At 46.6% G+C, this 19,745-nt stretch overlaps 2 protein-coding genes and 1 long non-coding RNA gene across 6 annotated transcripts in view; 1 reads left to right on the top strand and 2 right to left on the bottom strand.

The window, feature by feature from the left end:
* The window catches only part of CFAP92 (cilia and flagella associated protein 92 (putative)), a 67,608-nt gene that overhangs the window by 12,180 nt on the left and 35,683 nt on the right, over positions 1-19,745 (bottom strand). For 3 of the 4 annotated variants that reach the window (XM_010336887.3, XM_074404160.1, XM_074404161.1), the window contains 3 exons: positions 14,669-15,573; positions 8,428-8,622; positions 5,390-5,687 (listed from right to left, as the gene is read on the bottom strand). In XM_010336887.3, coding sequence (XP_010335189.3) covers positions 5,390-5,687; positions 8,428-8,622; positions 14,669-15,573 — 1,398 coding nt within the window. Of the gene's footprint in view, positions 1-5,389; positions 5,688-6,603; positions 7,087-8,427; positions 8,623-14,668; positions 15,574-19,745 lie in introns of those variants that run through there. The other variant, XM_074404162.1, reaches the window with a different exon arrangement.
* LOC141585341 (uncharacterized) lies at positions 877-2,950 on the bottom strand. The gene is made up of 2 exons (XR_012518751.1): positions 1,815-2,950; positions 877-1,489 (listed from the first exon to the last, which is right to left on the bottom strand). It is a non-coding gene; the product is annotated as an uncharacterized LOC141585341 (long non-coding RNA).
* Positions 19,223-19,701, top strand: LOC101043737 (large ribosomal subunit protein eL32-like). Its single transcript, XM_039477110.2, has one exon. The coding sequence runs from the start codon at positions 19,261-19,263 to the stop codon at positions 19,666-19,668; it is 408 nt and encodes a 135-aa protein (XP_039333044.1). The 5' UTR covers positions 19,223-19,260; the 3' UTR covers positions 19,669-19,701.

Here is a 19,745-nt window from a genome sequence, read left to right as displayed (position 1 = left end):
GCACTCCAGCCTGGGTAACAAGAGCGAAACTCCGTCTCAAAAAAAAAAAAAAAAAAAAACAAAATATTTGCAAATCATATTTCTCATTAAGTACTTGTATCCAGAATATATAACAACTCAACAATAAAAAGACAACTTGATTTTAAAACGGATAAATCATACACACAGAGGGCCAAGCCTGGTGGCTCATGACTGTAATCCTAGCACTTCAGGAAGCCAAGGTGGGAGGATTGCTGGCACCCAAGGAGCTCAAGACCAGCCTGGGTAACACAGTAAGACCCTGTCTCAATTTAAAAAAAGAAATTATTTCAAAAAGATATGAATATATATTATACCAAAGAAGCTTTATGAATTCCTAATAAGCACATTAAAAGTTATATAACATCATCTGTCATTATACAATGCAAATTAAAATCATAAGATATCATCACACACTAGAATGGCTATAATCAAAAGGACTGGCAAGCAGTGTTTATGAATGTGGAGAAACTGGAACCCTCCTGCATTGCTGGTAGGGATGTAAGATTGCGCAACTACACTGTTAAAAACTGCTTTTCTTACAATGTACTTTTTTTTTTTTTTAAGATGGAGTCTCGCTCTATTGCCCAGGCTGGAGTGCAATGGTATGATCTTGGCTCACTGCAATCTTTGCCTCTTGGGTTCAAGTGATTCTCCTGCCTCAACCTTCCAAATAGGTGGGACTATAGGCATGTGCCACCACACCTGGTTAATTTTTTTTTGGTATTTTTAGCAGAGATGGGGTTTCACCATGTTAGCCAGGATGGTCGCAAACTCCTAACCTCAAGAACTGCCCACCTCAGCCTCCCAAAGTGCTGGGATTACAGGTGTGAGCCACTGTGCCAGGTCACAAAGTAATTTCTTTCTTTTCTTTTTTGTGGAGACGGGGTTTCACCATGTTGGTTAGGCTGGTCTTGAACTCCTGACCTCAGGTGATCCACCTGCCTCAGCCTCCCAAAGTGCTGGGATTATAGGTGTGAGCCACCATACCTGCCCCACAATGTAATTTCTTAAAATCATAAATATAAACTTACCAATATGACCCAGCAATTTTACTCCTAAGTTCTACCCAAGAGAAATGAAAACATATTTTCACATAATGATTTGTATGCAAATGTTCATAGGAGCAATAGTTATCATAGCCCCAAGCAAGAAATAATAGTAATTCCAAAAAGTGGTGAATGAATAAATGTGGTATATCAATTTAATAGAATACTCTTCAGCAATAAAAAAGGAACGCAATGCTGATATATTTAGGAACATGGATGAACATGGAACTTTATGCCCAGTGAAAGAAGCCAGACACAAAAGTTTATGTAATTATATGGTTCCACTTACCTGAAATATTGAGACAAGGCAAATCTACAGAGACAGAAAGCATATCAGTGGTTATGTGGGACTAAGAATGGAGCAGAGATTGAGTATAAACTAGCATGATAATACTTTTTGTGGGAATGGAAATGTTCTAAAACTGGATTGTGATGATGGTATTGTTTTGTGTTTTTTTTTTTTTTTTTTTTTTGAGACGGAGTTTCGCTCTTGTTACCCAGGCTGGAGTGCAATGGCGCGATCTCGGCTCACCGCAACCTCCGCCTCCTGGGCTCAGGCAATTCTCCTGCCTCAGCCTCCTGAGTAGCTGGGATTACAGGCACGCGCCACCACGCCCAGCTAGTTTTTTGTATTTTTAGTAGAGACGGGGTTTCACCATGTTGACCAGGCTGGTCTCGATCTCTCGACCTCGTGATCCACCCGTCTCAGCCTCCCAAAGTGCTGGGATTACAGGCTTGAGCCACCACGCCCGGCGTGATGATGGTATTGTAACTAAATTTACTAAAAACTATTGATTTATATATACTTACAATGGATGAATTTTATGGTATGTAAATTATATCTCAATAAAGTTATAAAAATGTGAAAAATTATGGTTGGGTTTCAATTATTATAGTATACATAGGAAATTTAAAGCCTTTTTTTTTTTTTTTTGAGACTGAGTTTTGCTCTTGTTACCCAGGCTGGAGTGCAATGGCGCAATCTTGGCTCACCGCAACCTCCGCCTCCTGGGTTCAAGCAATTCTCCTGCCTCAGCCTCCTGAGTAGCTGGGATTACAGGCACGAGCCACCATGCCCAGCTAATTTAAAGCCATTTTAAAGTAGCCATATTTAAGATAATAGGAATGTGATTTATAAAAAAAAAATTTACAAGTGATTTCAGCAAATTTACAAGAGATGGGGCTAGTAAATAAATTGTATACTACATATTATAAAATTGTCCATATTATTGCAAAATCTTTAAAAACTCTTCCTTGTGGCTGGGTGTGGTGGTTCACACCTGTAATTCTAGCTCTTTGGGAGGCTGAGGTAGGTGGACTACTTGAGGTCAGGAGTTCTAGACCAGCCTGGGCAACATGGTGAAACTCCGTATCTACTAAAAATACAAAAATTAGCCAGGCATGGTGGTGTGTGCCTGTAATCCCAGCTGCTTGGAAGGCTGAGGCTGGATAATTGAGCCTGGGAGGCAGATACTACAGTGAGCCGAGATCACACCACTACACTCCAGCCTGGCAAAAATACTGCCTCAAAAATAAAAATAAATTTAAAATGCTTCCTTGTTAAGTGGTATTAACAAAATTGTATTAACCCATGAAATGAATATATATTCTTGTACATATCTAAATTCATTGTGAGGTAGGATAAGGAAGACTGTAAATACTTTCAACATTGACTTTTTTTTTTTTTGAGATATGGTCTCACTCGGTCACTCTGAGTGCTGAAGTACAGTGGCACGATCTTGGCTCACTGGAATCTCCACCTCCTGGGTTCAAGTGATTCTCCTGCTTCAGCCTCCTGAGTAGCTGGGATTACAGGTGCACGCCACCACACCCATCTAATTTTTCTATTTTTTGTACAGATGGGAGTTTTGCCATGTTGGCCAGGCTGCCTTTTTTTTTTTTTTTTTTTTTTTTTTTGAGACGGAGTTTCGCTCTTGTTACCCAGGCTCGAGTGCAATGGCGTGATCTCGGCTCACCACAACCTCCGCCTCCTGGGTTCAGGCAATTCTCCTGCCTCAGCCTCCTGAGTAGCTGGGATTACAGGCACGCACCACCATGCCCAGCTAATTTTTTTGTATTTTTAGTAGAGACGGGGTTTCACCATGTTGACCAGGATGGTCTCGATCTCTTGACCTTGTGATCCACCCGCCTCAGCCTCCCAAAGTGCTGGGATTACAGGCTTGAGCCACCGCGCCCGGCCAGCCAGGCTGCTTTTAAACTACTAGCCTCAAGGATCTGCCTGCCTCAGCCTCCCGAAGTGCTGGGATTAGAGGCATGAGCTGCTGTGCCCCACACTGAGACAGGGTCTCACTCTGCCATCCAGGGAATGCCGTGGCATGATCTCGGCTCACTGCAACCTGTGCTTCCCAGGCTCAAGCCTCAGCCTCCTGAGTAGCTGGGACTACAGGTGTGTGCCACCATGCCCAGCTAATTTTTGTAAAGACAGTTTCACCATGTTGCCCAGGCTGTTCTCAAACTCCTAAGCGTAAGCAGCTTACCCACCTCAGCCTCCCAAAGTGCTATAATATATAAATTTATTAAACGAGAAATTGCCGGGCGCGGTGGCTCAAGCCTGTAATCCCGGCATTTTGGGAGGCCAAGGTGGGTGGATCACGAGGTCGAGAGATCGAGACCATCCTGGTCAACATGGTGAAACCTCGTCTCTACTAAAAATGCAAAAAAATTAGCTGGGCATGGCAGCGCGTGCCTGTAATCCCAGCTACTTAGGAGGCTGAGGCAGGAGAATTGCCTGAGCCCAGGAGGCGGAGGTTGTGGTGAGCCGAGATCGCGCCATTGCACTCCAGCCTGGGTAACAAGAGCGAAACTCCGTCTCAAAAAAAAAAACAAAAAACAAAAAACGAGAAATTAAAGTGAATGAAATAGCCAACTTGAGAAGATAGGAAAAGGGAGAAAGGTGTAAGTTTTAAAATATTATAAAAATAGGCCGGGCGTGGTGGCTCAAGCCCGTAAACCCAGCACTTTGGGAGGCTGAGGCGGGTGGATGACGAGGTCAAGAGATTGAGACCATCCTGGTCAACATGGTGAAACCCCGTCTCTACTAAAAATACAAAAAAAATTAGCTGGGCATGGTGGTGCATGCCTGTAATCCCAGCTGCTCAGGAGGCTGAGGCAGGAGAATTGCCTGAACCCAGGAGGCGGAGGTTGCGGTGAGCCGAGATCGCGCCACTGCACTCCAGCCTGGGTAACAAGAGCGAAACTTCGTCTCAAAAAAAAAAAAATTATAAAAATAAAAGCTGAAGTTAATGAATTAGAAAAACAGAAAAAGCAGAATTGATAAATCCAAGAACTGGGTCTTTTGAAAAAGCTAAAAAGCTGCACACTAATGGAAAAAACAGCCAGCCACAGTGACTCACACCTGTAATCCCAACACTTTGGGAGGCCGAGGCAGGAGAATCCCTTGAGCCTAGGAGCTGGAGACCAGCCTGGGCAGCAAAGCAAGACCCAATCTCTAAAAAAAAAAAAAAAAAAAAATTAAAAAAAATTAACCAGGTGTGGTGGCGCACACCTGCCTACTCAGAAGGCCAAAGCTGGAGGACTGCTTGAGCCCAGGAGTTGGAGGCTGCTGTGATCCATGATCGTCACTGTATGCTAGCCGGGGCAATGGAGACCCCGACTCAAAACAAAGAAAAGAAAAAAAGTCTGTTTGTTGGTTTTCATAAAGAATGCACACATGCAAAGCTTACAAGCTTCTAGGAGACTTTGTTTTTAAACTGGAGAATTGGGATGGTAGGGCCTTCACGCAGACTGTGGGCAGACACCCGCAAGTCATCCCACAGATGTTTGTGTTTTCATGTCTTTCTAGTTGAGGGTGAGGGAGATTCTTCTTGTCCATTCAGGCCACATAGCATCATCCTTCCGCCCCGTCACCAGCTTCTCCGCCTCCCATTCTCCCTCTGTCATGCAGATTAGTTTGTATCCTATGTTGCTTGGATGTCTTACGACGCTTGTGTCCTGAGCAGCCTAACCAAGATGTTACACACGCGTGCGCACGCACACACATACGTGCTACAGTTCTCTACAATGAACTCTGGGGCCATGGAAAGGTAACACACCTAATAGCATTCCTTCTCACCTTTCAGGAAGGCCAAGGTTACCTAGGACTGGGAGTGAAGGTTTCTGACGTGGCTCAGCCCCACGTTCTGCACTTCTTGCCCAGCCAGCTGGGTAACCCAAGGCCAGGAGCACAGGCATGGACCAGAGGCAGATGCCGCACTCAGGAATATGCCTTGTGCCTCTCAGCAAGCACCTGGACTGCCCAGGTGGGGTTTGGGGGCCCTGAGTCAGAGAGGAGGGCTGCCCACCTGGAGGAAGCTGTGCTTTTTGTCTTTGTTCTTCAGCAGCATGGCACTCCGCCACTGCAGGTACTTCTCCTGGTGGGCATGGATCTCTAAGGTGAGGGTGGACTTCCGACCACTGTAGTCCTCAAGATTGGGGGCAGGCTGAGGTGGTAGGGTGAACAGTTTCTCATCTGTGAGTTCTTCTTGCGAAAGGGGCATTCCAAACTCTTGGCTCAAGTCTTTGATCATAGCAGAGGAGGGCAGCAGGTCTCTCACCGTCACGTCCTGGAGGGTGGTGCTGTTATGGCAGATGTCGTGGATCCTGCAACAAAGAACCACCACCCCACTGAGCCTCTACCATGCAAGACAGGTGTAATCATCGCATCCTGCAGCAGGAAATGAACACTCAGAGGCTGCTTAGCTGCTCCCAGGTCCTGGAGCCTGTGACTAGAGAGCTCAGATTCCAGTCTGCTGAGCCTGGGCTCGTGGCAAAAGCCTCGTTCTCCATCTTCTCCCCAGCCCCCGGAAGATGAAGGCTCCCACGGTTTGCTCTGAGTGCTCCTCTGTTCCTGTGGCCTTAGCCGTGCCTCCCCTCTACCCACACACCCCATCAGGGCACAGTGCTACCAGCTGCCCATCAGGGGTGTGGAGTACAGAGGCTTCCGCACTGGGAGCATCGTACACAGAGCCTCATGGGGCTGGCTGTTAACAGAGGAGGAGGAGGAGGCTGGAGAGAGTCCTCAGCAAGGCTCAGGGACTGAACGACCGGCCCACCTCCCCAGCCCCAAGGCCTCCTCCTCTTTGGTCCCCTCTGCCATGGCCTGGTGTGCAGTGGACACTGGGTCTGGAACCCATGCTCAGGCATGCCTGCTGGCTGCTCACTGTCTCAGCTGCCTCCGAAGTCCACTGTACAGTAGGTGCTTATCATAACACCTACTGTCCCAGTGACTCTGGCCCAGCCTTAGCCTTTCTGAATCTGGCTTCCTCACCTTTTAGCTAGAAATAAAGCCACATGGATGCAGCCACCTTGGATGCAGTAAGCACTTTCTAAAAAGTGTTCTTCTCTTTCCTTCACAGAACCCTCAGCTGCCTTCTGTCACCTAAAAGGCGGGACCGGGGCTGGCCTCATCCCAAATGCTGTGGCACCACCCCACATGCCAAAACTGAGGGCTGTGGAATCAAAGAAAAGCCTCTTAGTCCTGACCAAGTTCCTTCTCCTTCCTCTCTCCAGCTTCTTCCTCCTCCATTAATACATCCAGTGAGTGCTAGCTCGGGCCAGACCTGCTGTCGGCTCTAAAAATACAAAGACAGGGTTCATACTTCCTGCCCCATCCAGCACCTGCTGAAAATGCTCCAGCCCTTCCTCAACAGCAGCCTTTCCTGCCCTGGGGAAAGCAGCAGCCCCCTCCTTCATGCCCCCACCGGGTCCCAGGGTACCCCACTGCCCGTGTTCTTTATGTCATCTCTGCTTCTGAACTGTGGCCTCCTGAGAGTGGGGACTGGTGTGCCAACAGCCCTCCTAGAGCCAGCGTGGGCCAGCAGCTGCTCGCTGAGGGAATGGTGAGACCCTGGCACAGGCAGGGGTAGTCTCTCCAGCACGAGCCAGGCAGCATTGCAGCTCCCACACTTGGAGGCCCATAGCCAGGGGGCAAAGGCAGGCCAGGTGGGCAGAAGCAGCTTCCGGCAAAGGTGAGTAGGATCCAAGAGCCAGACCTTTGGACCTGGTGTTGGAAGGAATGGGGTTGGGGAGGGAGGGTTCAGGAAGCAGAAGAAAGAAAAAGCATCAGGCGGTGGGGGAGAGCTGCGCTGGCCTGGCGGGCCTGGCTGAGTCCTGCATCCCTTCCGTTGTTTTCCCCAATTCTCACTTGGAAAATGTTTTTTTTTTTTTGTTTTTTTGAGATGGGGTTTCACTCTCATTGCCCAGGCTATGGTGCAATGACACTGTCTCGGCCCACCACATCCTCTGACTCCCAGGTTAAATCGATTCTCCTGCCTCAGCCTCCTAACTAGGATTACCGGTATGTGCCACCACACCCAGCTAATTATATATTTTTAGAGACGGGATTTCTTCATGTTGGTCAGGCTGGTCTCGAACTCCTGAACTTAGGTCATCTGCCCGCCTTGGCCTCCCAAAGTGCTGGAATTACAGGCATGAGCCACTGCACCCAGCCTGTTTTTGTTCTTTTGTTTTTGACATGGACATCTCATTCTGTCACCCAGGCTGGAGTGCAATGGCTCAATCTCAGTTCACTGCAATGTCCGCCTCCCAGGTTCAAGTGATTCTCCTGCCTCAGACTCCCAAGTAGCTGAGATTACAGGTGTGAGCCACTACTCCTGGCTAATTTTTGTGTTTGTTTTTTTTTTTTCGTAGAGACGGGGTCTCTAATCCCAAAGTGCTGGGATCACAGGAGTGAGCCACCGTGCCAGGCCTTTAGTTTTGAGACTGAGTCTTGCTCTCCTGCCCAGGCCGGAGTGCAGTGGTGCAATCTTGGCTCACTGCAACCTCTGCCTCAACCTCAATCCTCCCACCTCAATCCTCCCACGTAGCTGGGACCACAGGCACATGCCACCACACCCAGCTAATTTTTGTATTTTTAGTAGAGATGGGGTCTCACTAGGTTGCCCAGGCTGGTTTCAGACTCCTGGGCTCAAGCCATCCTCCCACCTCAGGCTCCTAAAGTGCTGGGATTACAGGTGTGAGCTACTGTGCCTGGCCCACACCTGGCTAATTCTTAAAAAATTTCTGTGGACATGAGGTCTCACTCCATTGCCCAGGTTAGAAAATGGGTCTTTTTTCTTCTTTTTCTTTTTCCGACAAAGATCAAAAATAGAAAATAGATCTTAACCAGCCACTCCCTCCTTAGGCGATTGATTCTAGGACATGCCCCAAGAGCAGCAGACACAACAGAGTCACAGCATCTGGGCAAACGGTCCCCTCCCCCCACTGTCTGTTGGCGCCACTATCTAGCTGTTGGATGCCCCAGCTCACTTGTTTGGGCACAGAGTGCTAAGAAGTGTCCCTCCCGCTGAGTGCAGGACCCCATGCGGGCTGCCACACCTACCTGGCCAGCGCCTGGAAGACCCGCCTCCACTTCGCATCTCGCAGGAAGAGCACCGCCTGATGCATCAGCAGCTCCGTGGGCTGGAAGAGGTGCACATGGTACAGGAGGGCCTCCAGGTCCCCATAGAGCCGGCTACGGAACAGCAGCCGTGAGTTGTACAGCACCTTGTATTTCCCGTGTTCTGACCTGGGAATCCTGCCAGAGACCGAAGGCCAAGGGCCAGAGTTAACTTGCGTGCCAGCTTCCTGGGACACTGTGGTGGGGGTGTGCTGTCAGACACAGCTTTTATGTTGTTTAAGACAAGCCCAGGGAGGTGGAGGCTGCAGCGAGCCCTGATGGCACCACTGCACTCCAGCCTGGCAACAGAGTGAGGCCCTGTCTCAAAAGAGCAGGTTGGTAATGAAGACTATTCTAAGATAAAAATAATAGAAACTTTAAAGTATAAAAAATTAACCAAAAAAAGAAAAAAACAAAAACAAAAGGAATGTGTTGATGATGACTACCCCCTGGTAGACACAACATTCTTCAAAACCTGGGGCCTTGACAGAGAGCTGGCAGTGAAATGCTGAAACTGACCTGATCTGGCTCGTGGCCTGTGCCTCCCGGCCCCTTTCTGCACCCCCCTCAGCCCCTCAGCACCCCTCCAAGCCCTGCCCTGGCACTCATGCTCTGCACTGTGGCAATGCCAGCCTGGCAGGGTTTCTATGCACAGCCTGCTCTCGTTGCCCTGCACTGGCCTATGCCGTTCCTTCACCTTTTTGAGCCTGGTGAAGTCTACAATGCCTTCATCTCCCCTTTAAGAATCTGTGCTTGGTCAGGGGTAGGTTCTCTTTTGTGAAGTATTTTGCCCATACTTTCCACTAGGATGTTTTCTTATTGATTCACTGGACTTTAAAAAATATATTTAGGATACTAATTATTGGTCAGTTCCAGACCTTGCAAATAATTTTGTTTGATAGTGGGTTGTCTTTGCGTGGCTTTTGTGGTGCTGTGGAAGCTGATCACATACCTTGGGTCATTCTCATCACACCCAACTAAAGCAGAGTGCGGGGACAGGGGAAAGCATCCAGGACATGCGGCACTGCTCCGGGAAGGTATTCTCCGCAGCATGACTGCTGAGGCCGCCTGCTGCCACCTGAAGCCAGTCTTTTTTTTTTTTTCTGAGACTGCTCAAGGCTGGTCTCAAACTCCTGAGTGATCCACCCACCTCAGCCTCCCAAAGTGCTAGGATTACAAGTGTGAGCTACCACCTGGCAGCCAGTCTTATCGGATAGCTGCCGACACCACCCGCTGCGACTCTAAGACTACTTTCACTCACTGGAACTCACCAGTCAGAAGTTACTGGACCCCAAAACTTTGTAGTACCAGTGAACTCTCAAAACAATACCTAACATTTGTATAATGCCCCTCCTTTTTACAAAACCTCCAACCTTGTTTCTCAGACATGCTGAAGACTGTCCAGTCTGTGTACCTCAAATTGCAATTCTTGCTTCCCAAATAAAAATTTAAATTTAGAGATTCATCTCTGTATTTTCTTTGACTCTGATAGTGTCTTTTGATGAACAGAAGTTACTTTTAACTTCGCCAAATGTAGGACTCTTTCCTTCTTTGTCCTTGTCTGGTTCAAGAACTCTTTCTCCCTTCTGGGGTCATGACTATGTTCTTCTATATTTTCTTTTTTTTTTTTTTTTTGTTTTTTTTTTTTTTTGAGACCGAGTTTCGCTCTTGTTACCCAGGCTGGAGTGCAATGGCGCGATCTCGGCTCACCGCAACCTCCGCCTCCTGGGTTCGGGCAATTCTCCCGCCTCAGCCTCCTGAGTATCTGGGATTACAGGCACGCGCCACCATGCCCAGCTAATTTTTTGTATTTTTAGTAGAGACGGGGTTTCACTATGTTGACCGGGATGGTCTCGATCTCTCGACCTCGTGATCCACCCACCTCTGCCTCCCAAAGTGCTGGGATTACAGGCTTGAGCCACCGCGCCCGGCCTGTTCTTCTATATTTTCATCTATAAGCTTGGAATGCTGCTTTTCAAAAATGGATTTTTCACTTTGGGAGGCTGAGGTGGGGAGATTCCTCATAAGGAACACATAACCTAGGTCCCTCATGAGCAGTCACAAAAGGGTTCTCACTCCTATGAGAATCTAATGCTGCTGCTGCTGTGACAGGAGACGGAGCTCAGGCAGAGCTCACTGACCTCCCGCTGTGCTGCCTGGTTCCTAACAGGCCACAGACCCGTACAGGTTCACGGCCCAGGCACTGGGGACCCCTGTGCTAATCTGCTTTCTGTCCCTATAGATTGGCCTCTTCTGGACATTTCATATAAATGGAAGCATGTCACATGTGGCATCTTGTGGCCGGCTGCCTCTCCTCAGCATGTTGTCAAGGCTCATCTCTAGTGTAGCATGGGTCAGTGTTCCATTCCTTTTTAATGTCCAAATAGGACCCAAGTGTGTGCATATCCTGTCATTTGTTTAGCCCTTCACCACTTGGTGGACATTTGGGCTGTTTCCACCTTTTGGCTATTATGAATAAGGCTGTTATAAACATGAGTGTGCAAGTTTAGTACACTAATTTAGCAGTAATCCACACATTAGTGTGGATACATGTTTTCATTTTCTTGGACACAGATCTAGGAGTGGGATTCCTGGGTCATAAGGGAACTCTGTGTTTAATCACTTGAGGAACTGCCAGAGTGTTTTCCAAAGTGGCTGCACCTATTTCCTCCCAGCAGAGGAGGACACTTCTGATTTCTTTTTTTTTTTTTTTTTTTTTTTTTTTTTTTGAGACGGAGTTTCGCTCTCGTTACCCAGGCTGGAGTGCAATGGCGCGATCTCGGCTCACCGCAACCTCCGCCTCCTGGGCTCAGGCAATTCTCCTGCCTCAGCCTCCTGAGTAGCTGGGATTACAGGCACACGCCACCACGCCCAGCTAGTTTTTTTGTATTTTTAGTAGAGACGGGGTTTCACCATGTTGACCAGGATGGTCTCGATCTTTCGACCTCGTGATCCATCCGCCTCGGCCTCCCAAAGTGCTGGGATTACAGGCTTGAGCCACCGCGCTTGGCCGACACTTCTGATTTCTCCACATCCTCGCCAATGTTTGTCATTATTGGACTTTTGTATTCTATCCATCCTAATGAGTATGAGATAGCATCCCATTGTGTAAGATTCATCCTTTTGAAGGAGAAAATTCAGTGGTTTTTAGTATATTTATTCTTCACCGATTTTGCAATATCACACATGTCATATGTCAAATGAACACTTACGTGTAGATCTGTTTCTGGATTCTCTATTATATTCCATAGATAGCTTGTCTATCTCTGAACCAGTACTACACTATCTTAATAACCATCGTTTCATCATGAATCTTGATATCTAGTACAGAAAATTCTTCTATCTTGTTCTTATTCAAGGGTATTTTTTTTTTTTTTGAGACAGAGTCTTGCTCTGTTGCCCAGGCTGGAGTGCAGTGGCACAATCTCCACTCGTTGCAACCTCTGCCTCCCAGGTTCAAATAGTTCTCCTGCCTCAGCCTCCTGAGTAGCTGGGACTAGAGGTGCCTGCCACCATGTGTGGCTAATTTTTGTATTTTTAGTAGAGATGGGTTTCACCATGTGAGCCAGGATGGTCTCGATCTCCTGACCTTATGATCCACCCACCTCGGCCTCCCTAAGTGCTGGGATTACAGGCATGAGCCACCACACCCAGCCAAGGGTATCTTTTTTACCTTTGCATGTTGCTGCAAAGGGTTTAAAATCCCAACAGATTTTAAAGAATGGACCTTTTTTTTTTTTTTTTTTTTTTAAAAAGAGTCTGAATCTTAACATGCAAAAAGTTTTTGAAATTTTAAAATCAAGGTCTATACTTTAAAAGCTGCTGGAATTTTTAAAACCAGAATTGTGGCCGGGCACGGTGGCTCATGCCTGTAATCCCAGCACTTTGGGAGGCCGAGGCAGGTGGATCACGAGGTCAAGAGATCGAGACCATCCTGGTCAACATGGTGAAACCCTGTCTCTACTAAAAATACAAAAAATTAGCTGGGCATGGTGGCGCGTGCCTGTAATCCCAGCTACTCAGGAGGCTGAGGCAGGAGAATTGCCTGAACCCAGGAGGCGGAGGTTGCGGTGAGCCGAGATCGTGCCATTGCACTCCAGCCTGCGTAACAAGAACAAAACTCCATCTCAAAAAAAACAAAAAACAAAAAAAACACCAGAATTGCTCTGAATCTATAGTTCAAATTTGCAAGATAAGTTGAGCCTTTAGAATATTGAGTCTTCAGGCCAGTGGCTAATGCCTGTAATGCTAGCACTTTGGGAGGCCAAGGTGGGCGGATCACAAGGTCAGGAGTTTGCGACCAGCCTGGCCAATATAGTGAAACCCCGTTTCCACTAAAAATACAAAAAAAAAAAAAATAAAAAAATAGCCAGGTGTGGTGGCACGCATCTGTAGTCCCAGCTACTCAGGAGGCTGAGGCAGGAGAATCGCTTGAACCTGGGAGGCAGAGGTTGCAGTGGGCCGAGATTGTGCCACTGCATTCACTCCAGCCTGGGGGACAGAGCAAATGTCCATCTAAAAAAATATATAGAGTCTTCAAATTCATGAACATGATATCTCGCTCCACTTATTTATGATTTCCTTAATGTTTCTTCAAGTTCTGTAATATTCATGATGGACATCTTTCACATCTTTTTGCCAAATTTTGTCCTATGAATATCATATATTTTACTTTAAAAAAAAAAAAAAAAAAAAAAGGACAGGGTTTCACCATGTTGGTTAGGCTGGTCTTGAACTCCCGACCTCAGGTGATCCGCCTGCCTTAGCCTCCAAAGTGTTTGGATTACAGGCGTGAACCACCACGCCCAGCCAATGTATTTTACTTTAAATGTGTTCCAATTTTTAAAATTAGTTTTTGTGTGTAGATGATATTCAGAAATTTGATAGATTTTTATACTAACTTTTGTATTCAATACCATATTAAATTATCTGAACATATATATACACATATATATATATATATATATATTTTTTTTTTTTTTTTTTTTGAGACGGAGTTTCACTCGTTACCCTGGCTGGAGTGCAATGGCGCGATCTCGGCTCACCGCAACCTCCACCTCCTGGGTTCAGGCAATTCTCCTGCCTCAGCCTCCTGAGTAGCTGGGACTACAGGCGTGCGCCACCATGCCCAGCTAATTTTTTGTATTTTTAGTAGAGACGCGGTTTCACCATGTTGACCAGGATGGTCTTGATCTCTCGACCTCGTGATCCACCTGCCTCGGCCTCCCAAAGTGCTGGGATTACAGGCTTGAGCCACCACGCCCGGCCTTAATTTCTTATAAATTTTTAACTATATTGGTATAATTTGAAATACACTTTTAAAATTTAATTTTTTAATATCGTTTAAAAATTTTATTGCATTTTAGGTTTTGGGGTACATGTGAAGAATATGCAAGATTGCTGCAATACACATCAATGTCTGCAACAACTATAGTGATGTCTCAATTTTCAGGCATTTTTCATTTCCAATATAAGCATTTAAGGCTATAAATTTTCCTCTGGCTAGTGCTTTAATCACCTTACAGGTTTTTATTTATTTTGAGGCAGAGTCTCACTCTGTTGTCCAGACTGGAGCACAGTGGCGTGATCTTGGCTCACTGCGATCTGCCTTCCGGATTCAGGTGATTCTCCTGCCTCAGCCTCCCAAGTAGCTGAGATGACAAGTGTGTGCCACCACACCTGGCTAATTTTTCTATGAGACAGGGTTTCACCATGTTGGCAAGGGGCTGCCTGCTGCAGCCCAGAGTCGGATACTTTACTCGCCTCTAGTGTCCCCACTGAGTGACCCGCAGGTGCCCTGAAGGCCTTCAGAAAAGGGCAACTTCCTGCAGCCTAGGCAGCCCCTCCATCTTCAGAATGATCTTCCCTGGGCCAAGGCGAAATCTAATACAGAATATTCTGCTCCTGGTTAGCCACAGTGGCCCTTGGCTCAGAATCCTGAAGACAGCCCCACTCTCCTGGACACCTCATTCATCTTAGACACTCCTGAATTCCTCCCTGCAACCAAAGGCAATTCAGTCTTCAAGTCTAATTACTAACCCCTGGTAAGTACCTCACAATGAATCCCGAAAAGAGACTCACAGATAAGGACGCTGAACCTAGGCCGTGGCTCTGAAAAACCTCTCCACTTCCTCAGCATCCAGATGCCATCATTTTTATGCAAAATGCAAAACAAACCACCTACCAGCTTTGGTGGCTCTCCCACAGCTGCCTCAAGCCTTGGTCGGCCAGGCCTTCCAGGACAAAAAGGTGGGTCTTCCCATCCAGCAGATGGAAGCCAGTGAGCACATCCAGGTGCTGCTGCTCCTGGACCCGCACACGCATCCTGAAGGCTGACAGGATCTGCTGCAGGGTCCCGATGGGGTAGGAGTCCAGGCTGAGGGCCTTGGCGTTGATCATGGTGACGTCCTGCAGCAGGCTGTGCAGCAGGGAGACCTTCTTGAAGTCGAAGACGAAGATGATGCGGCCAAACTGGGAGTCCCCGAGGTCGGGATCCACGGCTCTGGCCCCAGCCCTCAGTGGCACCGCGATGTCCACTCTCAGCTTGAGCTGGGAGTTAGCCTCGAGGTAGTTGCCCATGGGCATTGGGCTGTGCTGGCGGCCATCTCTTGGGACCCCAAGCCCCACAATCTTCCTCCTCCCACTGTTCTGGCTGCAATGTGTGGGCTGAACCTCACAGCTGTGGATGGGGACGGCCAGGTTCAAGTACTTGTGGCCAAGGAGGAGGTCAGCAAAACTGACCCGGGCAATCCCATAAGGGTACCACATCTTGTTCTGGGACTCAAAGGGGTTGTTCTCTGTCTCTCTGGGAGAGATGAGGGTCTGAAAGTTGAGGTATGAATCCAGTGGGTCCTCCCCAAACAGCACAGGCTTCCGAGAATACTCCTCTGACTTGCGGTCCCGGTCGTGAACTTCCACCACCATGGGGGGGCCCTCCAGGTATTCCCTTAGGTCACTGGGGTGCAGCGCCCCAAGGAAGATGACATTGATGTCCTGGAAATGAACGTGGGTTCCATGGGGCTCCCCCTTGGTCTTGTGAACTGGTGTCTTATGGAACTGGTACTTGCAGTACACGGGCATGCACAGCCTCTACAAGAGAGCAGGGCCACAGCAGGTCACCTGGCTGCAAGGACAGTCACTCAGCCCCAGCATGAGGAGCTCAAACCCCAGTGCCAGGCTCACTAACTGTCCCTGGAGCCCGAGTTTTCTCATCCACAAAATATCCATGAGAAAGCTTACTGTGCAAGGCCATTACCAGGACCGCAGACATCACTCATGTGAATGTACCAGGCTGGCAACTGACATAAAACAAGGACTCAAAAAGGGTTGGTCATTATTTTTCCTTCCAAAATGTAAGCGCCATGAAGACAGGCCATGTGTCTTTTTTCACATCTGTACTTCTAGTTCCTATTCCAAGGCTGGGCACAGAAAAGGTACAGAGAAGTGATTTTTACATAGGAAATCCCTGTTTTCCAAATATACATCTGGAGGTCGGCATAGACCCTTTTAGCAGAGCCACAGGTGCCACGCTGAAAACTGACCCCTGGACAGGAGAATGCCTCAGAGAGCACAGAGAACCAGATGGAAAGGAAGAGCCAAGCTGTGCTGAGGCACAGAGCAGGGACATTTGCATGTTTTGACCTTGGTGCTGAGGTTTTATTATCACAAAGTAAGCCTTACACAAGTCTGTGGTCTGAATTTTTATCTAAAGGTACTATTTATTTTACACTGAAGCTGAAAATTTATTCTAACATAATTCTGGATTGGCAGAGCTCCCAGAGCAGTGGGCAAAAATTACAGAATACCTTGAGATACTCACTTTCAACCTAGGCCTCAAAGAATTCCCATCAAGAAAGTTCCATTGAACATGAGATCATGGTAAAAATCACCAAACACCTAAAGACAAAGGCACTACTAGTGAAATCAGATGCACCAAGGGATAAGATATTAGAATGATCAGAGATATAAAATAAGGATCTTTGATAGGTTTAAGGAAATAAAGAATATCATCAAGGTAAAAAACCTATTGTATTTCTATTTATTTGTAACAGGCTTGTCACAGTGAGAAAGCCAAATACCAAATGCACAATGGAGACGCCAAGAGCCAACCAGATTTTCTCTGCAAAACCCTTGAAAGACTTGGGAATGGCAAACCTCGTCTCTCTGGAACTGGCAGTAAAATGGAAAGGCTGGGGCAGGGAGGACTGTGTGCAAGTTCCCTAAAAAGCAATCCGATCCCTAGGTATCCTCCCAGTGGCTCAGCAGAAGTCTATTAGTTTGCTCTCCAGGCAAAATGTAAATAAGGGGTCCTCAAAATTTCAAAACACTGATGAAAACAGAGGTAAATAAATGAAGAGATATACTATATTCATGGATTGGAAGACTACATAGCAAAGATGTCAACCCTCCTCAAACCGATCAGTTTAGAGATTTACAAATGTAATGCAATTCCAATCAAAATTCCAGAACAACGTTTTGTAGATATTGATAAACAAATTCCAAAATTTGTATAGAAGAGCCAAGAAACTGGAAGAGCTAAGACAATGTTGAAAAAGAAAACTAAAGTTGGAGGAACCACTTCACCCAGTTTTACAACTTACTACAAAGCTACTATAAGCAAGACAGTGTAGTGTTGCTGAAAGGACAGACACAGACCCACGGATCAGAAAAGAGAACCCAGAAGCAGATCCACACAAGCATGGCTAATCTCTGTTAATCGAAAGTGCAAAAGAACGAACTTCAACATAAACTTCACATCATATACAAAAATTCATTAAAAATTGATCATAGGCTGGGAGTGGTGGCTCACACCTGTAATCCCAGAACTTTGGGAGGCTGACGCAGGAGGATCACTTGAGGCCAGGATGTATGGGGTTTCAGCGAGCTGTAACTGCACACCAGCCTGGGCAACAAACAAAACTGCCTCAAAAAAGAAAAAAATTGATCAAAGATATAAATGTGAACTATAAAACTATTAAAGCATTGAGAAGAAAATGGAAAAAAAGTCTGTGACCAGGGGTTAGGCAAAGAGTTCTTAAATGTGATGCAGACGCAAAACAAACAAAACAACAACAAAAACAAAACAATGTGGCACAGAAACACAATGTATCCATGAAAAAAAATGTGTAATTTGGACTTCATCAAAATTAAAAATTTTGCTCTGCAAAAGATAGTGTAAAGAGAATGAAAAGATGCGTTTGTCACAGATTGGGTTAAAAATAAGAGAGAATGAAAAGACAAACTATAGACTGGGAGAAAATACTAGCAAATAGCTCACTGCAGCCCCAACCTCCTAGGGCTCAGCTGATCCTCCTACCTTAGCCTCCCTAGTAGCTGGGACTACAGGTGTGTGCTACCATGCCCCACTCATTTTTATTTTTTTGTAGAGACAGGGTTTCACTATGTTGCCCAGGCTGGTCTTGAACTCCTGATCTCAAGTGATCCTCCTGCCTTAGTCTCCCAAATTGCTGAGATTACAGGCGTGAGCAACTGTGCCCACCCCGGAATTTTTTTTCCAAGACAAGGTCTCGCTCTATTGCCCAGGCTGGAGTACAGTAGCTCAATCTCAGCTCACTGCAACCTTTATCCCTGGTTCAAGTGATTCTCCTGCCTCAACCTCCTAAGTGGCTGGGATTATAGACATGTGCCACAATGCCTGGCTAATTTTTGTGTTTTTAGTAGAGATGTGGTTTCATCATGTTGGCCAGGATGGTCTTGAACTCCTGACGTCAAGTGATCCACCCACCTCAGCTTCTCAAAGTGCTGGGATTATACGCATGAGCCACTATGCCCAGCCTAGAAGAAAAAAAATATATATATATATATATATATATATATATATATATTTTTTTTTTTTTTTTTTTTTTTTTTAAATAAAGATGGAGTTTCACCATGATGGCCAGGCTGGTCTTGAACTCGTGACCTCAGGTGATCCACCCACCTTGGCCTCCCAAAGTGCTAGGATTACAGGCATGAGCGACCGCACCTGGCCAGATTATGTATTTTTTAAAACTCCCAAAACTCAGCAGTAAGACTTAAACAACTCAATTGAAAAGTAAGCAAAAACTCTAGCAGAAATTTCACCAAATGGAATCTAAAATAGCAAATAAACACAAGAAAAGATGCTCAACATCATTATCCATCAGGGAAATACAAATTAAAGCCATGAAGTGATAATACATACTTCTTAGAATGGCTAAACTTAAAACCAAATACTGACAATACCACCTTCTGAGGCCAGGCACAGTGGCTCACGTCTGTAAATCCCAGCAATTTGGAAGGCCAAGGCGGGCGGATCACAAGGTCAGGAGCTCGAGACCAGCCTGACCAACATGGTAAAACCCTATCTCTACTAAAAATACAAAAATTAGCCAGGCATGGTGCCATGCGCCAGTAATCCCAGCTACTCAAGAGGGTGAGGCAGGAGAATCTCTTGAACCCGGGAGGCGGAGGTTGTGGTGAGCCAAGATCACACTATTGCACCCCAGCCTGGGTGACAGAGTGAGACTCCATCTCCACACACACACACACACACACACACACACACACACACACACACATTCTGGGGAGGGTAGAGAGCAACTAGAACCATTGTTCACTGCTGGTGAAAACGCAGAGTGACCTAGCCACACTGGAAGATGGTGGGCAGTTTTCAAAGTCAGGCGTACACTTAACATAGAGCCTAGCAATCTCATTTGCGGGCATTTACCCTAAAGAACTGAAAACTTGCTCTTCCTCGGCGCTGCCTATGGAGGTAGCAGCGAATTCCTCGGCATCATGGCCGCCCGTAGACCCCTTGTGAAACCCAAGATCATCAAAAAGAGAACCAAGAAGTTCATCCCGCACCAGTCGGACCGATATGTCAAAATTAAGCGTAACTGGCGGAAACCCAGAGGTATTGACAACAGGGTTCGTAGAAGGTTCAAGGGCCAGATCTTGATGCCTAACATTGGTTATGGGAGCAACAAGAAAACAAAGCACATGCTGCCCAGTGGCTTCCGGAAGTTCCTGGTCCACAACGTCAAGGAGCTGGAAGTGCTGCTGATTTGCAACAAGTCTTACTGTGCTGAGACTGCTCACAATGTTTCCTCCAAGAACCGCAAAGCCATCGTGGAAAGAGCTGCCCAGCTGGCCATCAGAGTCACCAACCCCAATGCCAGGCTGCTCAGCAAAGAAAATGAGTAGACAGCTTATGTGCACGTTTTGTGTTTAAATAAAACTGGCATCTTCCTTCCTTAAAAAAAAAAACTGAAAACTTATGT

This window comes from Saimiri boliviensis, chromosome 8 (genome assembly GCF_048565385.1).
Source record: "Saimiri boliviensis isolate mSaiBol1 chromosome 8, mSaiBol1.pri, whole genome shotgun sequence".
Classification (NCBI taxonomy): domain Eukaryota; kingdom Metazoa; phylum Chordata; class Mammalia; order Primates; family Cebidae; genus Saimiri; species Saimiri boliviensis.
This window is presented reverse-complemented; position numbering and strand designations above follow the sequence as displayed.

What these genes read in the sequence shown, in the direction of transcription:
- LOC101043737 (XM_039477110.2), top strand. Translation starts at nt 19,261, where the DNA reads ATGGCCGCCCGTAGACCCCTTGTGAAACCCAAGATCATCAAAAAGAGA.